Source organism: Aricia agestis, chromosome 14 (genome assembly GCF_905147365.1).
Source record: "Aricia agestis chromosome 14, ilAriAges1.1, whole genome shotgun sequence".
Lineage (NCBI taxonomy): Eukaryota > Metazoa > Arthropoda > Insecta > Lepidoptera > Lycaenidae > Aricia > Aricia agestis.
Genome location: NC_056419.1, coordinates 15,098,207 through 15,112,368, shown reverse-complemented (window position 1 = coordinate 15,112,368; position 14,162 = coordinate 15,098,207). Strand labels below are relative to the sequence as shown.

Sequence of the window (14,162 nt, the reverse complement as noted above, 5' to 3'; positions counted from 1 at the left end):
CATGCTCAAGCATGTCTCAAAATATTTCATTTCCAAGTGTTTAGTGTTGCCATTTGCCAAACCCAAAAAACTACTAAAGTGCGACAAGGCTTATTAAACGTGGGCGGGGGCGCTGCTGGTAAAGGAGAACTGTCAAAAATTACGTTTTTGAGTTTTTTTCTAGGATAGCAGCGTTAGTTCCTTTTTTGCCACGTTCATAATATAAAGCCTTGTCCCACTTTCAAAGTGTTCCGAAATTTACTAAGTAGTAGTAGTAGTAGAAATATATTATTCTACTTGGAATTTTCATGGCTTGGAAATTTCTTCACAACATAAAAGAACTAGCTAAAAATCGGTCCACAAACGGTGGAGTCGTTGAACATACATAAAAAAAATATCCACAGTCGAACATAGAACCTCCTCCTTTTTGGAAGTCAGTTAAAAAGCCGAGCTTTGTGAGAGCTCGCGGCGTCACACCTTGACTGACTGATGATAACGCATCTACATATTTAAAAAACCTTGACTGACTGATGATAACATATCTTCATAATATCAATAAAAATTACTATGTTAAACATGTGCATAGCCAGGATTCTATATAAGGGGGGGCCAAATGTCATTCTGGGGGGGAAAACAAAAACAGCAACATGGACTAGCGAAGGCTACTTGATTTTTTTTTTAAATTATAGTCTTAATGTCATATTTTCAAATCGACTTTATATTTTATCAATCACTAGCTATTTGACCGAGCTTTGCTCGGTATTCGATAAAACACTGTTATAATGACATTTTCTAACAATGATTCCTAGCTAGATCGATTTATCGCTCCCGAAACCCCCTGTATCAAGGGTTCCCAATCTTTTTCAGCCTGCGGCGCACTTGAAAGTCAATTTTTTGTCACGGCGCCCTTCTCTACCTAGCTATTACAAAAAGATACATACGAGCTAATTAGCTAGTTCTTTTATGTTTTGAAGAAATTTCCAAGCTATGAAAATTCTAACTTTTATTAATTGATGTTAAGGGTAAAATAGAAATATGCAGGCATTTGTTCAATGAAATTGAATATAGGTCAAGTAGCCTTCGCTAGTCCATGTTGGTGTTTTTGTTTTATGAATTGGAAAAGCCATTTACAGACCATGACAACCTTAGCATTACCCAGCATACGTGTAGTAGAAAGTAGTAAATATTTTCACAGTCTGTCAATATTGAAATTCCAAACATAATCACGATCAAATGGTAGTTTTTGCTATCACGCCTAATGATATGTGCTTTAACATAGTAATTTTTATTTATATTATGTAGATATGTTATCATGAGTCAGTCAAGGTTTCTTATATTATGTAGATGCGTTATCATCAGTCAGTGAAGGTGTGACAACGCCAGCCCTCACAAAACTCGGCTTTTAGCTAGTCCTTTTGTGTTGTGAAGAAATTTCCAAGCCATGAAAATTCCAAGTAGAAAAATTAATTGGGATTTGGGAGTGCCTCCCTAAAAGGCGCCGGAAACCTATTTGGCAAACTTCGTCGTGACGTCGGCAAACTTCGGAAAAAGGCGCCGGCAGCCATTTCGGCAACTGGCGCCAGCAGCGGAGGCACTCCATTATTATTTCTAAATTCTATTACTACTACTCAGTAAATTTCGAAACACATTTAGTAGTTTTTTGGGTTTGGCAAATGGCAACACTTAATTTATTCTATTAAGGAGGCCCATTCACGGCCCATTTTTTCGTGGAGCAAAAATTCTTTCAACCATCTTTTTTGCCTTTTATTTATTTTGATTTTCATTGAGCCAACAGATAAGCCTATGAGAAGACCAATTTTTTTATTGCTTTGACAGAACTGGAGCCATTAAAGCTGCGCGTGTACTGGATCGGAATCGGAGCGTACGGAGCGTACGTATTTGTTGCTTTGTATTGATTTGTATGGTACTGCGTGCACTGGATCGGCATTTCTGCGCCTGAGACCGGAATTTATGCCAAGAACAATCCGCAGTGAACGCGTCATTCGGATTCCGATGGTTTCAAGCTCTGACGTGTTTGCGACGACGCAACGGCTATACATAAATACTTATTCACGATGAATGACGATAATTTAATTACTTTAGTGGAAAAATATGAAGAACTTTACAATCTAAAACATCAACATTATGATAACCAACTGAGGAGAGACAATATTTGGGATGAAATTGGGCAAATAATGAATTTCATAACCTCTTGTTTCTCTTTTCATCTTCTGATAAAATACAGCTAATTACAACAATATCCTTGTCACTATTCTCCATAGTGAAATTGCACGTTAACAGACTATGACAGACTAAAAATAACTAAATTGCCGATGCTGAATGCGAATGCAGTGGACGCACCACATCGGCATTTCGTAAATGACGACGCTCCGTACACTCTGTACGCTCCGATTCCGATCCAGTGGACGCGCAGCTTAAGATGTCTGGCCAAAGTCGACGCGTTGTCACAACTGATTTAGTTACTAAATTAGGACAAGTGGAATAAGAAGCTTCTAATTAGTCTTCTTTTTAGGATTCTAATTAGAATTCTAAATTTAGTCAAATGGAATAACTTGAACTTATGCCGGCGGCCGGCCTACGACACCATTCACAATCCTGCATAAATCGGCGGACTGCAATGCAGGATAGTGAATGGGCCATTTAAGGGGCCCATTCGAAAATGGCCCATTCATCTTGCATTCCAGTCCGCCGTGCAGGACTGCGAAATGGACATAGCTCACACATTATCCTGCTTTGCCGTATCTAGAGATGTGATATACAGTTTGCAAAATTCAATATCAGGGCTTCTCAGTACGACTCGAGTGCGTAACGAAACGAAGCATGTAGGTATACTCTGCGTGGAAAATTAAGATGGTTTTGTTCAGAGTGGAACTTTATAAAGTGTAATTTGAGGGAGAAACAATACGCCACACGTTAAAAACATATATTACACGGCTGCCGCGTCATGCGCACTAATTCAGTTAAAGTATTTTTTTTACACGATTTTGCTCGGCGCGTTTGCTCCTCTATTATTTGCTTATTAGTTATTACTATAGGCTGGGGATTTTTGGTCCCACAAACAGCGATTTTCTTTATATATTTCGATAAACTGCACTAAGCCCGTGTCATCCATTGTCAACCACGTAGTGATTATAACACAGATACATACATATTGCCCTCGAAACCCCCTATATAATAATATTAAAATAAAATAAAAGTGTAAGGGAGCCCCCCTTACACTTTTATTTTATTTTAATATATATATATATATATAATATATATATATATATATATATATATATATATATATATATATATATATATATATATATATATATATATATATATATATATATATATATATATATATATATATATATATATATATATTTTTATTATTTTAATATTATTATGAAATATTAAAGTACTCATATAACAGTCATATGTGTGAAAAATTCAAGTGCATACCTCTTGCCATTATTGATATTATTATCGGTAAGATGCGGTAACCTTGCTCACTAATATAGTTTCTTCTCACCTTGATAATGGTCGTGGCTGTGTCGGCGTCTTTTTGGATTTAGCTAAGGCGTTCGACACGGTCTCTATCCCGATCCTTTTGAAAAAACTCGAGTCCTTTGGTATAAGGGGTGCTGCACTGAGCTGGTTCAGCAGCTATTTGTCGGATAGGAGCCAATGCACTAAGATAGGTGAACACATTAGCAGCGAGATGCCAATATCCTTCGGCGTTCCTCAGGGCAGCATTCTCGGGCCAACACTATTTCTTCTATACATCAATGATTTACCTTTGCTTAATTTACAAAATGCTGATATATTGTGCTATGCCGATGATACGGCAATCATTTTTCATGACACTTCCTGGAGTCATTTGCATCAAAGAGTAGAAACTGGTATGATACGTATCTCCCAGTGGCTAACTTCTAATCTGCTTACTCTTAACATAGTCAAAACGAAATTTCTATGTTTCCATAAAACAGCTGCGTCAGCCCCATCAAATTTTAGTGTTATTAAAATACATACATGCGACTCCCAAAATCCAAAACTTCTATGTAAATGTAACCAAATGACAAGATGTAACTCCCTAAAATACTTGGGTGTAGTTCTCGACGAAAAACTGAATTTTAAAGATCACATCTCTGCAACTTCATCACGTGTAAGAAAATTAATAAATGTTATGAGAAATCTCCGTGAATGCATGGATGCAAAAACTATGAGAATAGTGTATTTGGTACTATGTCAGTCCGTACTTAATTACTGCATCCTGGCCTGGGGTAGTGCTTCCCAATCAGTCCTTATAAAGCTAGAAAGGGCACAGAGATCAGTATTAAAAACCGCATTTTTCAAGGCCTTTCGATACCCAACCGCAGCTCTATTTATGGAAGCCAAGGTCCTTAGTGTAAGGAAATTGTTTCTACAGAGATCAATAGTTGCCATGCACAAGAAAGTGCTGAACTCCAGGAACTATGAGAACTGGCTCAATCAAAGAATATTTAAAATCCCATGTACTACCACTAAAACTTCATTTGCACGTCGTTTCTCCAATTTTCTTTCTCCATATCTGTATAACAAACTAGTTAATCGATATAAATTTCAGTACAATTCTCTCAAAGAAACCAAAATTATCCTATTTGAAAATCTACTAAATTTACCGTACAATGAAACAGAAAACTTGTTACTGACAATTATTTAAATAATAAAGTTGAGATTGTAGTGTTTGTTCTTGCCCGTACTTAACTCTAGATTAAATTGTTCTGTATAATTTTGTAAAATTTGTAAAAGTATATATTAAGTGCATGTCTTAGGTACGTTGTAATGATGTAATACGCAACAATGTATTCCTTGTGCATCAGTGAATGTGTATATAAACTCCCCCACAGGACAGGCTTCGCCTAGCGTGGGGGCCAGATCTGTTGGTTACTGTAAAATGTTATCTATGGAAATAAAATTTTATTATTTTTTATTATTATTTTATATAGAGCAAAAAGGGCGAAAAAATCACGTTTGTTGTATTTTTGTGGGCAACACTGCAAATTATGTGGAATCATAGACAATAGAACTAGATGCAATAAAACCACTGATATTGTCTATGGTGTAATTTGACATGATGATTTGAGTTTAATCTGTGGTTTTGACAGTTTTGACTTTTGACACTAGAACTTCCTTTTCCTTGTGGCATGGTGACGGCGTAAGGTGAGTTTCTAAATTTTTCACAATATTCTAGAAATAAACTGTTGTACTGCGTTATTATTGAATTTAAAACTCTTATTTAAACTAGGCTAGAGATCGTTTATAAAATTTATCGTTATTGTGACTCCAAATTTTACGTGCACGTGGGACTTGTGAATATGGGAGGCCTCGCTGGTTAGCATTGTCGAGTACAAGTTTGAGGTTATACAGTATACTTGTGTTTTGTAAAAGGACCAGTGTTAGATACATAAAGTAACACCGTTGACGATTATAAGTTACTAATTTTGTTGTAGTTGCCGAATAAGCAACCACAATGCCGCAGAACGAATATATTGACCGTCATAGGAAACTTCACGGCAGGAGGCTCGATTATGAGGAGCGTAAAAGGAAAAAGGAGGCCCGCGAACCTCACAAGAGGGCCGAGAAGGCACGCAAATTGCGAGGCCTGAAGGCCAAGATGTTCAACAAGGAACGACGAAATGAAAAGATTCAAATGAAAAAGAAAATCAAAGCGCACGAGGAGAAGAACGTGCGGCAAAACACAGAGAAGGTGGCGGAGGGTGCCGTGCCAGTGTACCTTCTTGACAGAGATGTCCAATCCAGGGCCAAGGTGCTCTCCAATATGATCAAACAGAAACGTAAAGAGAAAGCTGGCAAATGGGATGTCCCTATCCCCAAAGTGAGAGCACAGGCCGATGCCGAAGTATTCAAAGTCCTCAAATCTGGCAAATCCAAGCGCAAAGCCTGGAAAAGAATGGTCACCAAAGTCACATTCGTAGGTGAAAACTTTACTCGAAAGCCACCTAAATTCGAAAGGTTCATCAGGCCAATGGCACTCAGATTCACCAAAGCACATGTCACACACCCAGAACTGAAAGCCACATTCTGCTTACCCATTATCGGTGTAAAGAAAAACCCAAGCTCCCAAATGTACACAAGTCTGGGTGTCATCACCAAGGGTACTGTGATAGAAGTCAATATCTCCGAGTTGGGTCTGGTTACGCAGGCCGGTAAAGTTGTATGGGGGAAGTACGCTCAGGTCACCAATAATCCAGAGAACGATGGAGTTATTAATGCTATACTTATAGTTTAATTTGTACAACTTATTCCATGCCACAAATAAATGATAAAGATACCATGTTTCGTTTTTATGTACCCAGTATCCTATTGCAGAATAAGCATGACATCTTTAGAAATGTTATTTTTCTTACTATTGTGTTTTGAAATTGGATTTTTTACTTGATACCTACAAAAAAATTCAATTGTAGGTCTATAATTGTATTTAGGATAGCTTTAATTGATGTAAAATCTGAAAACATACATACATAGTATCAATACATCTGTTCTTTGAACATATTGTAAAATATTGCTTTTAAATGATTCGGTAGGTATTTAAATAATGTTTTAAATATTATATGGTAGTCCCATCATTTGTAACAAAATATTTACAATTGCATCAACAGGTTGCCAAGATGCAGATTTTCGTGAAGACCCTAACGGGGAAAACCATCACCCTCGAGGTTGAACCCTCGGACACTATCGAGAATGTCAAGGCCAAGATCCAAGACAAAGAGGGGATCCCCCCAGACCAGCAGAGGTAACCATGGTTCTTCTATAAAATTATTTATGAACAGATTTCCGATATAACTTAAATATCCTTTATTTTCGCCATTACTAAACAATTACATAATATTTTTTTATGCGAATGATGGTTAATTTATACCTAGGTTGTTTCACTTTAAAAGATATGAAATTAAATTACCTATATAAGGGGAATTTGAATGTAGCATTGTGTTCTATTGTTGATTTGTTTACATTTCAAACAAATTAGATGGAATGCATTATGAATTTTCTTTAAATAAAATTTGGTCCATGATTTTTCAGATTGATCTTCGCTGGCAAGCAGTTGGAGGATGGCAGAACACTCTCCGACTACAACATCCAGAAGGAATCCACACTCCACCTGGTGCTGAGGCTCCGTGGTGGTGCCAAGAAACGCAAGAAGAAGAATTACTCCACACCCAAGAAGATCAAGCACAAGAAGAAGAAGGTCAAACTAGCTGTACTCAGATTCTACAAGGTCAGTTCTTAGTAGAAGTAGGAAAATGCGTTAAATTGAGCCTTGTAGAATTGAAATGCTATAAAGTATTAAGTCTGCCTCTACAATATTACATGGTTACAAAAAACTCAGAAAAGGTCATTGATAAGAATTGTTAGGTTGTTGTACAAGTTGCAACAAGCAAAAAAAAAAAATTGCCGTGGTTGTTAGAACTGCAAAGTGAATGGCGTCATATTGTGTAAACACAAGTCCATTGAATGCATGCATGTTCTAACAAGCACTGTTGAGTGATGAGTCATACTGCCGATTGCCATTCACTCATTTGTTGTTACAAATGTGTGATGTAATCACATAATATTGTGTTATTGGCATCCAATGACTCCAATTAGCTTGGTTTTATGCTTCTGTCATTTGAATTGCTTATAAAATTAATAGTACAAGATTCAACACGCGTTTAGCATTGCTCATTTAAATAAAACCATTTTTAGTTTCTTTTTTTAATCTGGATCAAAACTATATGAAAGCCTAGTATTGATAGATACTTTTTATTTACAAAACCTTAGTGATAATTGATAAATACAAAAATGTCTATTTAACCGACTTCCAAAAAAAGGGGGAGGTTTCTCAATTCGACCGTATATATTTTTTTTATGTTTGTTTGCCGAGATCTCTGCTGTTTGTGAACCGATCAGGGCCCCCGCTACCATATGTGCAATGCACACGGGCGCCATCCTCTAGGGGCGCCTAATCGCCATCTTTAGGGGCGCCAAAACCAAGGACCAAAAAAAATTTTCAAAATTGTTTTATTATTTCCAGGTTGACGAGAACGGCAAGATCCACCGTCTCCGTCGCGAGTGCACGGGCGAGCAGTGCGGCGCCGGTGTGTTCATGGCCGTCATGGACGACAGGCACTACTGCGGCAAGTGTCACAGCACCATGGTGTTCAAGGACGACGACAAATGAACCCCCCTAGTCTAAGACAAACTCGGACCGCTGTGTATGATGGATTGAATAAATCTTGACACAGTGTCAGAGTTTATGTGTGTTTAATTTCCCTCTAAATCTGGTGGCATCGGTAAGTGGCTTGTGTGGTAGTCTAGACTCTAGATGCGCCTTATTTTAGTCAAAACCGTGGAGGAGACACGAAATTTCATACATTTCTAGGTATGAAATTTCGTGCATCATCTCAACAATCCAAATCATCTAATACCGTATACAGGGTGTAACAAAAATAAGTGATAATACTTTAGGGTGTGTACGTGTTCCTTGTAGAGAGTTCACTGTGAAAGTAGCAGCGCTGAAAGACCAAAAAATTTTTTCACTTTTGTATGGGGAAACTCGTGACGCTCGGACCCTTGCCCATACAAAAGTGAAAAAATTTTTTGGGTCTTTCAGCGCTGCTACTTTCACAGTGAACTAACTCTCTACAAGGAACACGTACACACCCTAAAGTATTATCACTTATTTTTGTTACACCCTGTATAATGTGAAAATTTTGGCCAACATCAGGTTTTGGCTATTGTTATTTAGCACATGGTAAGTAGACACCAAGTTTTTAATATTTTCCTTTATTTTAATCTGAATCTGATACAGATTTACTAAGGGAGAGACGATCCGACACGAATGGACCGGCTTACTTGGCGACAATATCTAAGGAGAACTTGCGGAAAATGTTGGGTGGACACTTGTAAAAAGAGGAGGTCACTTACTCTTACTTATTTTAAAGCTCAAACTTTACATTAGGTGTTGAAAAATTTAAAGACGATTAAAAGTGTGAGGCACTTTAACCGAACCGATTTTACCTATAAAAAGCTTCTTACTTTAAAGTTTAATCACAGTACAACACATGCAGTATTTGCTGCATACAGAGGTAAGTTTTTGAATAAATTTTTAAAACGATTAGATTAGTTTTACTCCAAGCTCCTAATTCTGTATTAAGTACTTACCTTACATAGTTAGCATTAGTAGTTAGTAGAAATAGCTGCCTGTAGATCATAGTTCATAGAAAGTAGAAACTAATTAACTTGCGGCCCGCCGAGACTTTATCAATGGCCGTAAAGAAGAAGAATAATAAAGAGCTAATTTTGAATAATGTATAGAAAAAAGGTCAAGTACCACAGAATTAGTATACATCAAAATATTTAGCGCGTTTTTCATTTTATGACGTGTAAAGCGGTCAAATCATCTGAAGACCTAGTCTATTAGATATTTTAACAGGGAAGTACAGAAAATATTAAAGAAATAAAACATAATTGATTTAAAATATTTATTCAATACTGAGAATAGAATTGTCTAACTTATGACTAAAGGGAATTTGTGCATCCTTTACTTTGGCAAGACGCCGGCGCGCGGCGGCCGATGCACCTACACTCAACCAATATAACTTACACGATAACAATAAATTCGTCCAAATCGACGTGACAGTGTAAATTTGATGGCACGTCTATGATATCACTAAAGAATTCTTCAGTAAAGTGGCACGTTGGTAGGGTAAAGTTCGCGATCCATGCCCTAGGACATAACAGTCAGCTTAGCATGCTCACAATTTTTTTCCATTTTTAAATCGTTAATTTTGAAGAACATATTTTTAACCCTAAAAAAATTTTGTTGCGGCACCAAGACCAATAGGCAATACATGTTTGTGGCCCGCATGAAAAAAAGTTTGGGGACCACTGCTCTAGCACCATCCATCCATCGAGGGTCAGTTCACATCGAAACGATACTTAACTAAGGTGGGTATACTTTGAATACACGATTCTTGAAATGTTAAGCGGCGTCACGCTATTTGTAATTTTATATTCGCGTCACCGAGTCGTGCCTTATCGTCGTTGATTCAGTATGAACAGCTTACGTGTAAATTATATTGGTATCGGAGTACACACTCGCTACGATAATAGGAATCCTGCAGATCCAAACGTTTGGAATGAATAATTGTGACGTCATAAAACAAAACTGTACAAAAAGTAATAACATAAAGCACCAATGTTTTCAAATACATCAACTAAAAATTAAATAAGTAGCAGCGCGTAACGGATGAAAACAAAATATACAAAAACATAAATATATATAAATTAATGAATTTTTGTAGCACTCCCATAATAATTTAAAAGAAAAAGTTCGTATTACGCGTTGCGATATTTATAAATTTAGTAACATTCAATAATTGCATTCTATCAACATCAAATAGAATTTATATGTTAAACACACGTTATCTATAATCTAGGTACACATCGAGACTTATTCTACACTAATCCTATTGATACCTACATCACATACAGTGGTTTGGCGAAAGTTGTCTATTCTCCAAACAGAAAGCTAAAACTATAAACTTACAAATAAAAAAAAAAACCTGCAGATATTAACAAAATGCCCAGAGAATAGTTTGGGTGCCTGGAAATAGAAATGGAATGAAAATAAAGTTTAAGGCTGGTTTTATCATTTAGCGTTTTAAGGCCGCGCTACACCGGAATGGCAGCGGCGAGGCGAGCACTTTCAGTGTCATATGATTTTAAACTTTATCTTCATTACTGTAATACATCATAGTATCGCTTGAAAAATCTACGGCCGCCCGTGGTCGCTGGCGGCTGCGATTTCTCAAGCGATACTATGTATTACAATCTATACTAATATTATAAATGCGAAAGTATCTCTGTCTGTCTGTCTCGCTTTCACGCCAAAACTACCGAACCGATTGTAATGAAATTTTGTATACAGATAGTCTAAAGCCTGAGAAAGGACATAGGCTACTTTTTTACTGGAAAAAAGGGTTGTAAGGGGGTGAAAATACGAAAATTTGTTCAAATTAAGTTAGTTCCAAAAATTCATACTAGATGGCGCCGTGCGTCTCTTACATCGCGCTAACGCTTGCCCAACATCTATAAGAGGTGGTATCATCATACATTTGGATTTTTTCGATTTTTTTCGATTGTTATTTCTTTTTTACGTTATTAAATAACTCAGTACTTTATCTAATGCAGTGAGTAGTGACGTAACCTTAAACCTATCAATGATAAATAGTTTATGGTTAAAGTTGTGTAATTGGCTTTAAATAAGCTTTAAAATTTGGCATAAAATATAAAGTTTAATTTAAAAAAAAATATGTGCACGCTGCACAGCTGTTTAATGTTTTGATTTAAGGGGTACCAGCACGGTATCAGGGTTTTTTTTATAAAAGCTTTTAACACCAATTTTGTTGACATCGCGCGCTATAAACTGAAGTCCACGCGGATGAAGTGGCGGGCAACAGCTAGTTGAATATAATAAGAAATAGTCGAACGCGCGCGCTCCAACGGCGCTACCGAAACGCTTAACGATAACACCAGCTTAACAATTTACAATAAAATACGTAAAGGCGCTTATAAAATTTTAGAATAGGTATTAATACAATTTCAAATATATTATAGATTGGTCGACAGGAAAAAATCAGTGCATTCTTCACACGCAACTTATATGTATCATAAAATCCGATTTCTGAACTTAATTTATTGGTAGTTCTATCCATTAGGGTCAAAACACAATCGCCGCTAAATACTGCAAAAATCGGCAGAAAAATCATTAAAAACTCATAAGAAAAAACTAAACAATTCTATCAATTTTGGCGTTGCGCCGAAACACGGTTACGTGTTTCGGCCCTTAGTGTTCACACAAACAAACACGTATACGTAAAACTACAAATAAATTCACCCCAGAAACTGTACACACAATATGTAACATAACACTCGGTTTCGTTAACATCAGTGATCAGACACTTAAATGCGAAAAACTACGTGCAGCAAAATTGTCGAGACTTAAACTTACATCGTTGAAAAATATAATTGGATGGTAACATTTATATGCAATTTACCAGAACCTGTTGAAATATACGTAACTAATCATTAAGAGTACGGGTGCCACCGCACCTCATACAAACGTAATACCAAGATCATTTCCCATACAAGAATATTTACCATTTTTGAGTTAATATTCAGCTTAAGATAGTAATTATTAATTACCTAGGTTCCTGTACAAAGATTCACTATAAAATATTTACATACCAAAAAAAATATGAACGATTGCAATATTTACATACTAAATTGTAATCGTTCATATTTTTTGGTACCTATGTAAATATTTTTCAGTGAATCTTTGTACAGGAACCTAGGTAATTACTATCTTAAGCTGAATAATAACTCAAAAATATGAACGATTACAATATTTACAACATACTAAATTGTAATCGTTCATATTTTTTGATATGTAAATATTTTGCAGTGAATCTTTGTATAGGAACCTACGTAATTACTATCTTTAAGCTGAATAATAACTCAATATGGTAAATATTCTCGTATGGGAAATGATCTTGGTATTATGTTTGTATGAAAACTGCGATGGCACCCGGACTCTTAAAAGCTACAACTCGTTCGATTCACTATGATCTTAATGTAAACAAAAAATTAAAATGCCGCAAATTAATGTTATAAATTATAATGCACAATCAATAAGTGACATAAATTGGATGCATTAAGACGTATAGCCGTAAGTTCACATTTAGATCAAAATGAATGTAAACATAGCTACGTTTATTAACTAAATACAATAATTAGTATTTAAATTATATATCACATTGAAAACGTAAGTTTAATTTTGGCCTCAGGTAGGTACTTATATCTACAGAACCATTACAGTAAATGCTAAAATTATTAAGAACGTAATCTTCCATTAAACAATAATATCCGTCAAATAGTGCTGACCAAGAGAATGTACAGTACTTTTGTGCTTTTATAAATAACGTTAAACTTTACCTCCCTTACTAATAAAAGTATTTACGTAATGTAGAACTACTGAAGGTCCCTTTTTTGTCTGTCATGTGGAGATTCCAGTATGCCAGACAAAGGCCTTGTTTAGATATTCGCTGTTAAAATATTTTTATTCAAAAGGGATCTATCTAGAAATGAAAATTACAAAAATTACCTAAGAACCATTTTCACCAAAGTATGTTATAACTTATAAAATTAAACGTCTTGTGTTATCCCCCTCGATCTTCTAGAATCTAGAGTCTAGACGATGAAAGAGGAAGCATGCTACCTAGACGATTTACAAAAAAAAAAAATACATAGATGTCAATTTGACCAATACATAGCGCCTATTATAAAAAGCATAATCGTGCGAACTCTACATATTAACATATCTAGATTTGATATTGATATTTCATACATCTACTAATGGAAGGAATTGACATTTAACATACAGAATATTATACAATATTGAACTATTTCTTATATTGATTATTTAGTAGCGATATTTTAAATATTTGATCTATGAACAGTTTTTATGTGCTTCGTGTCATTCATTTAGTTTAGCTCATCAATACAGTCAAAATTTTAGATATATTAGCATGTGCCCAAAGAAAATACAATTAAATACACATTTTTAAATACGCACCGTCAGTTATGCACAATAAATTTCCAAAAAAGCTTTATAAGCATTACAATCTATGCCATTATTGTTTAGAATTTTTTAATATCTCACTGATATTTGATCAAAAAGTCCCTTACAAATGTCTATTTCAAGGGAGTAAATAGCGTCGAAGCATCAATATTTTGCACATAACGCGTGGTTCAGTCAAAATTACAAGTGCATAAGTAAATCATAATTATAATATATAACTATACATTTATAAACATACCCCGGAGTCCGCTACACACTAATATATACAAAATAGATCGTAAACATAATTTCTTTAGCATAAAGCTTTAAATTCATATTAGTTATACTAATATTAGATGTTTGTACCATCAGAGTCGAGATGGTCCAGCCATCTTTGGACCCTAGACGCGACATAGCTATGTCTACGCTTAGGGACAGCTTGTGAGAGTCTTAACTAGAATTATACGTCTTGGAGATCATAACTAGCTACTTTCTATAACTTTTCTACGTCAAA

General features: G+C 35.6%; 2 protein-coding genes across 2 annotated transcripts; both read left to right on the top strand.

Moving 5' to 3' along the window:
- The first annotated feature begins 5,115 nt into the window (after window positions 1-5,115).
- Window positions 5,116-8,280, top strand: LOC121733859 (ubiquitin-40S ribosomal protein S27a). The gene is made up of 4 exons (XM_042124245.1): window positions 5,116-5,187; window positions 6,648-6,781; window positions 7,069-7,264; window positions 8,060-8,280. The coding sequence occupies exons 2-4, from the start codon at window positions 6,657-6,659 to the stop codon at window positions 8,204-8,206; spliced, it is 468 nt and encodes a 155-aa protein (XP_041980179.1). The 5' UTR covers window positions 5,116-5,187; window positions 6,648-6,656; the 3' UTR covers window positions 8,207-8,280.
- Window positions 5,128-6,320, top strand: LOC121733856 (ribosome biogenesis protein NSA2 homolog). Its single transcript, XM_042124240.1, has 2 exons — window positions 5,128-5,187; window positions 5,478-6,320. The coding sequence occupies exon 2, from the start codon at window positions 5,498-5,500 to the stop codon at window positions 6,275-6,277; it is 780 nt and encodes a 259-aa protein (XP_041980174.1). The 5' UTR covers window positions 5,128-5,187; window positions 5,478-5,497; the 3' UTR covers window positions 6,278-6,320.
- Window positions 8,281-14,162: the final 5,882 nt, after the last annotated feature.

What these genes read in the sequence shown, in the direction of transcription:
- LOC121733856 (XM_042124240.1), top strand. Translation starts at nt 5,498, where the DNA reads ATGCCGCAGAACGAATATATTGACCGTCATAGGAAACTTCACGGCAGG.
- LOC121733859 (XM_042124245.1), top strand. Translation starts at nt 6,657, where the DNA reads ATGCAGATTTTCGTGAAGACCCTAACGGGGAAAACCATCACCCTCGAG. An exon ending in ATCCCCCCAGACCAGCAGAG is followed by an intron (nt 6,782 to 7,068) that starts GTAACCATGGTT and finishes ATGATTTTTCAG; the next exon opens with ATTGATCTTCGCTGGCAAGC. An exon ending in CTGTACTCAGATTCTACAAG is followed by an intron (nt 7,265 to 8,059) that starts GTCAGTTCTTAG and finishes TATTATTTCCAG; the next exon opens with GTTGACGAGAACGGCAAGAT.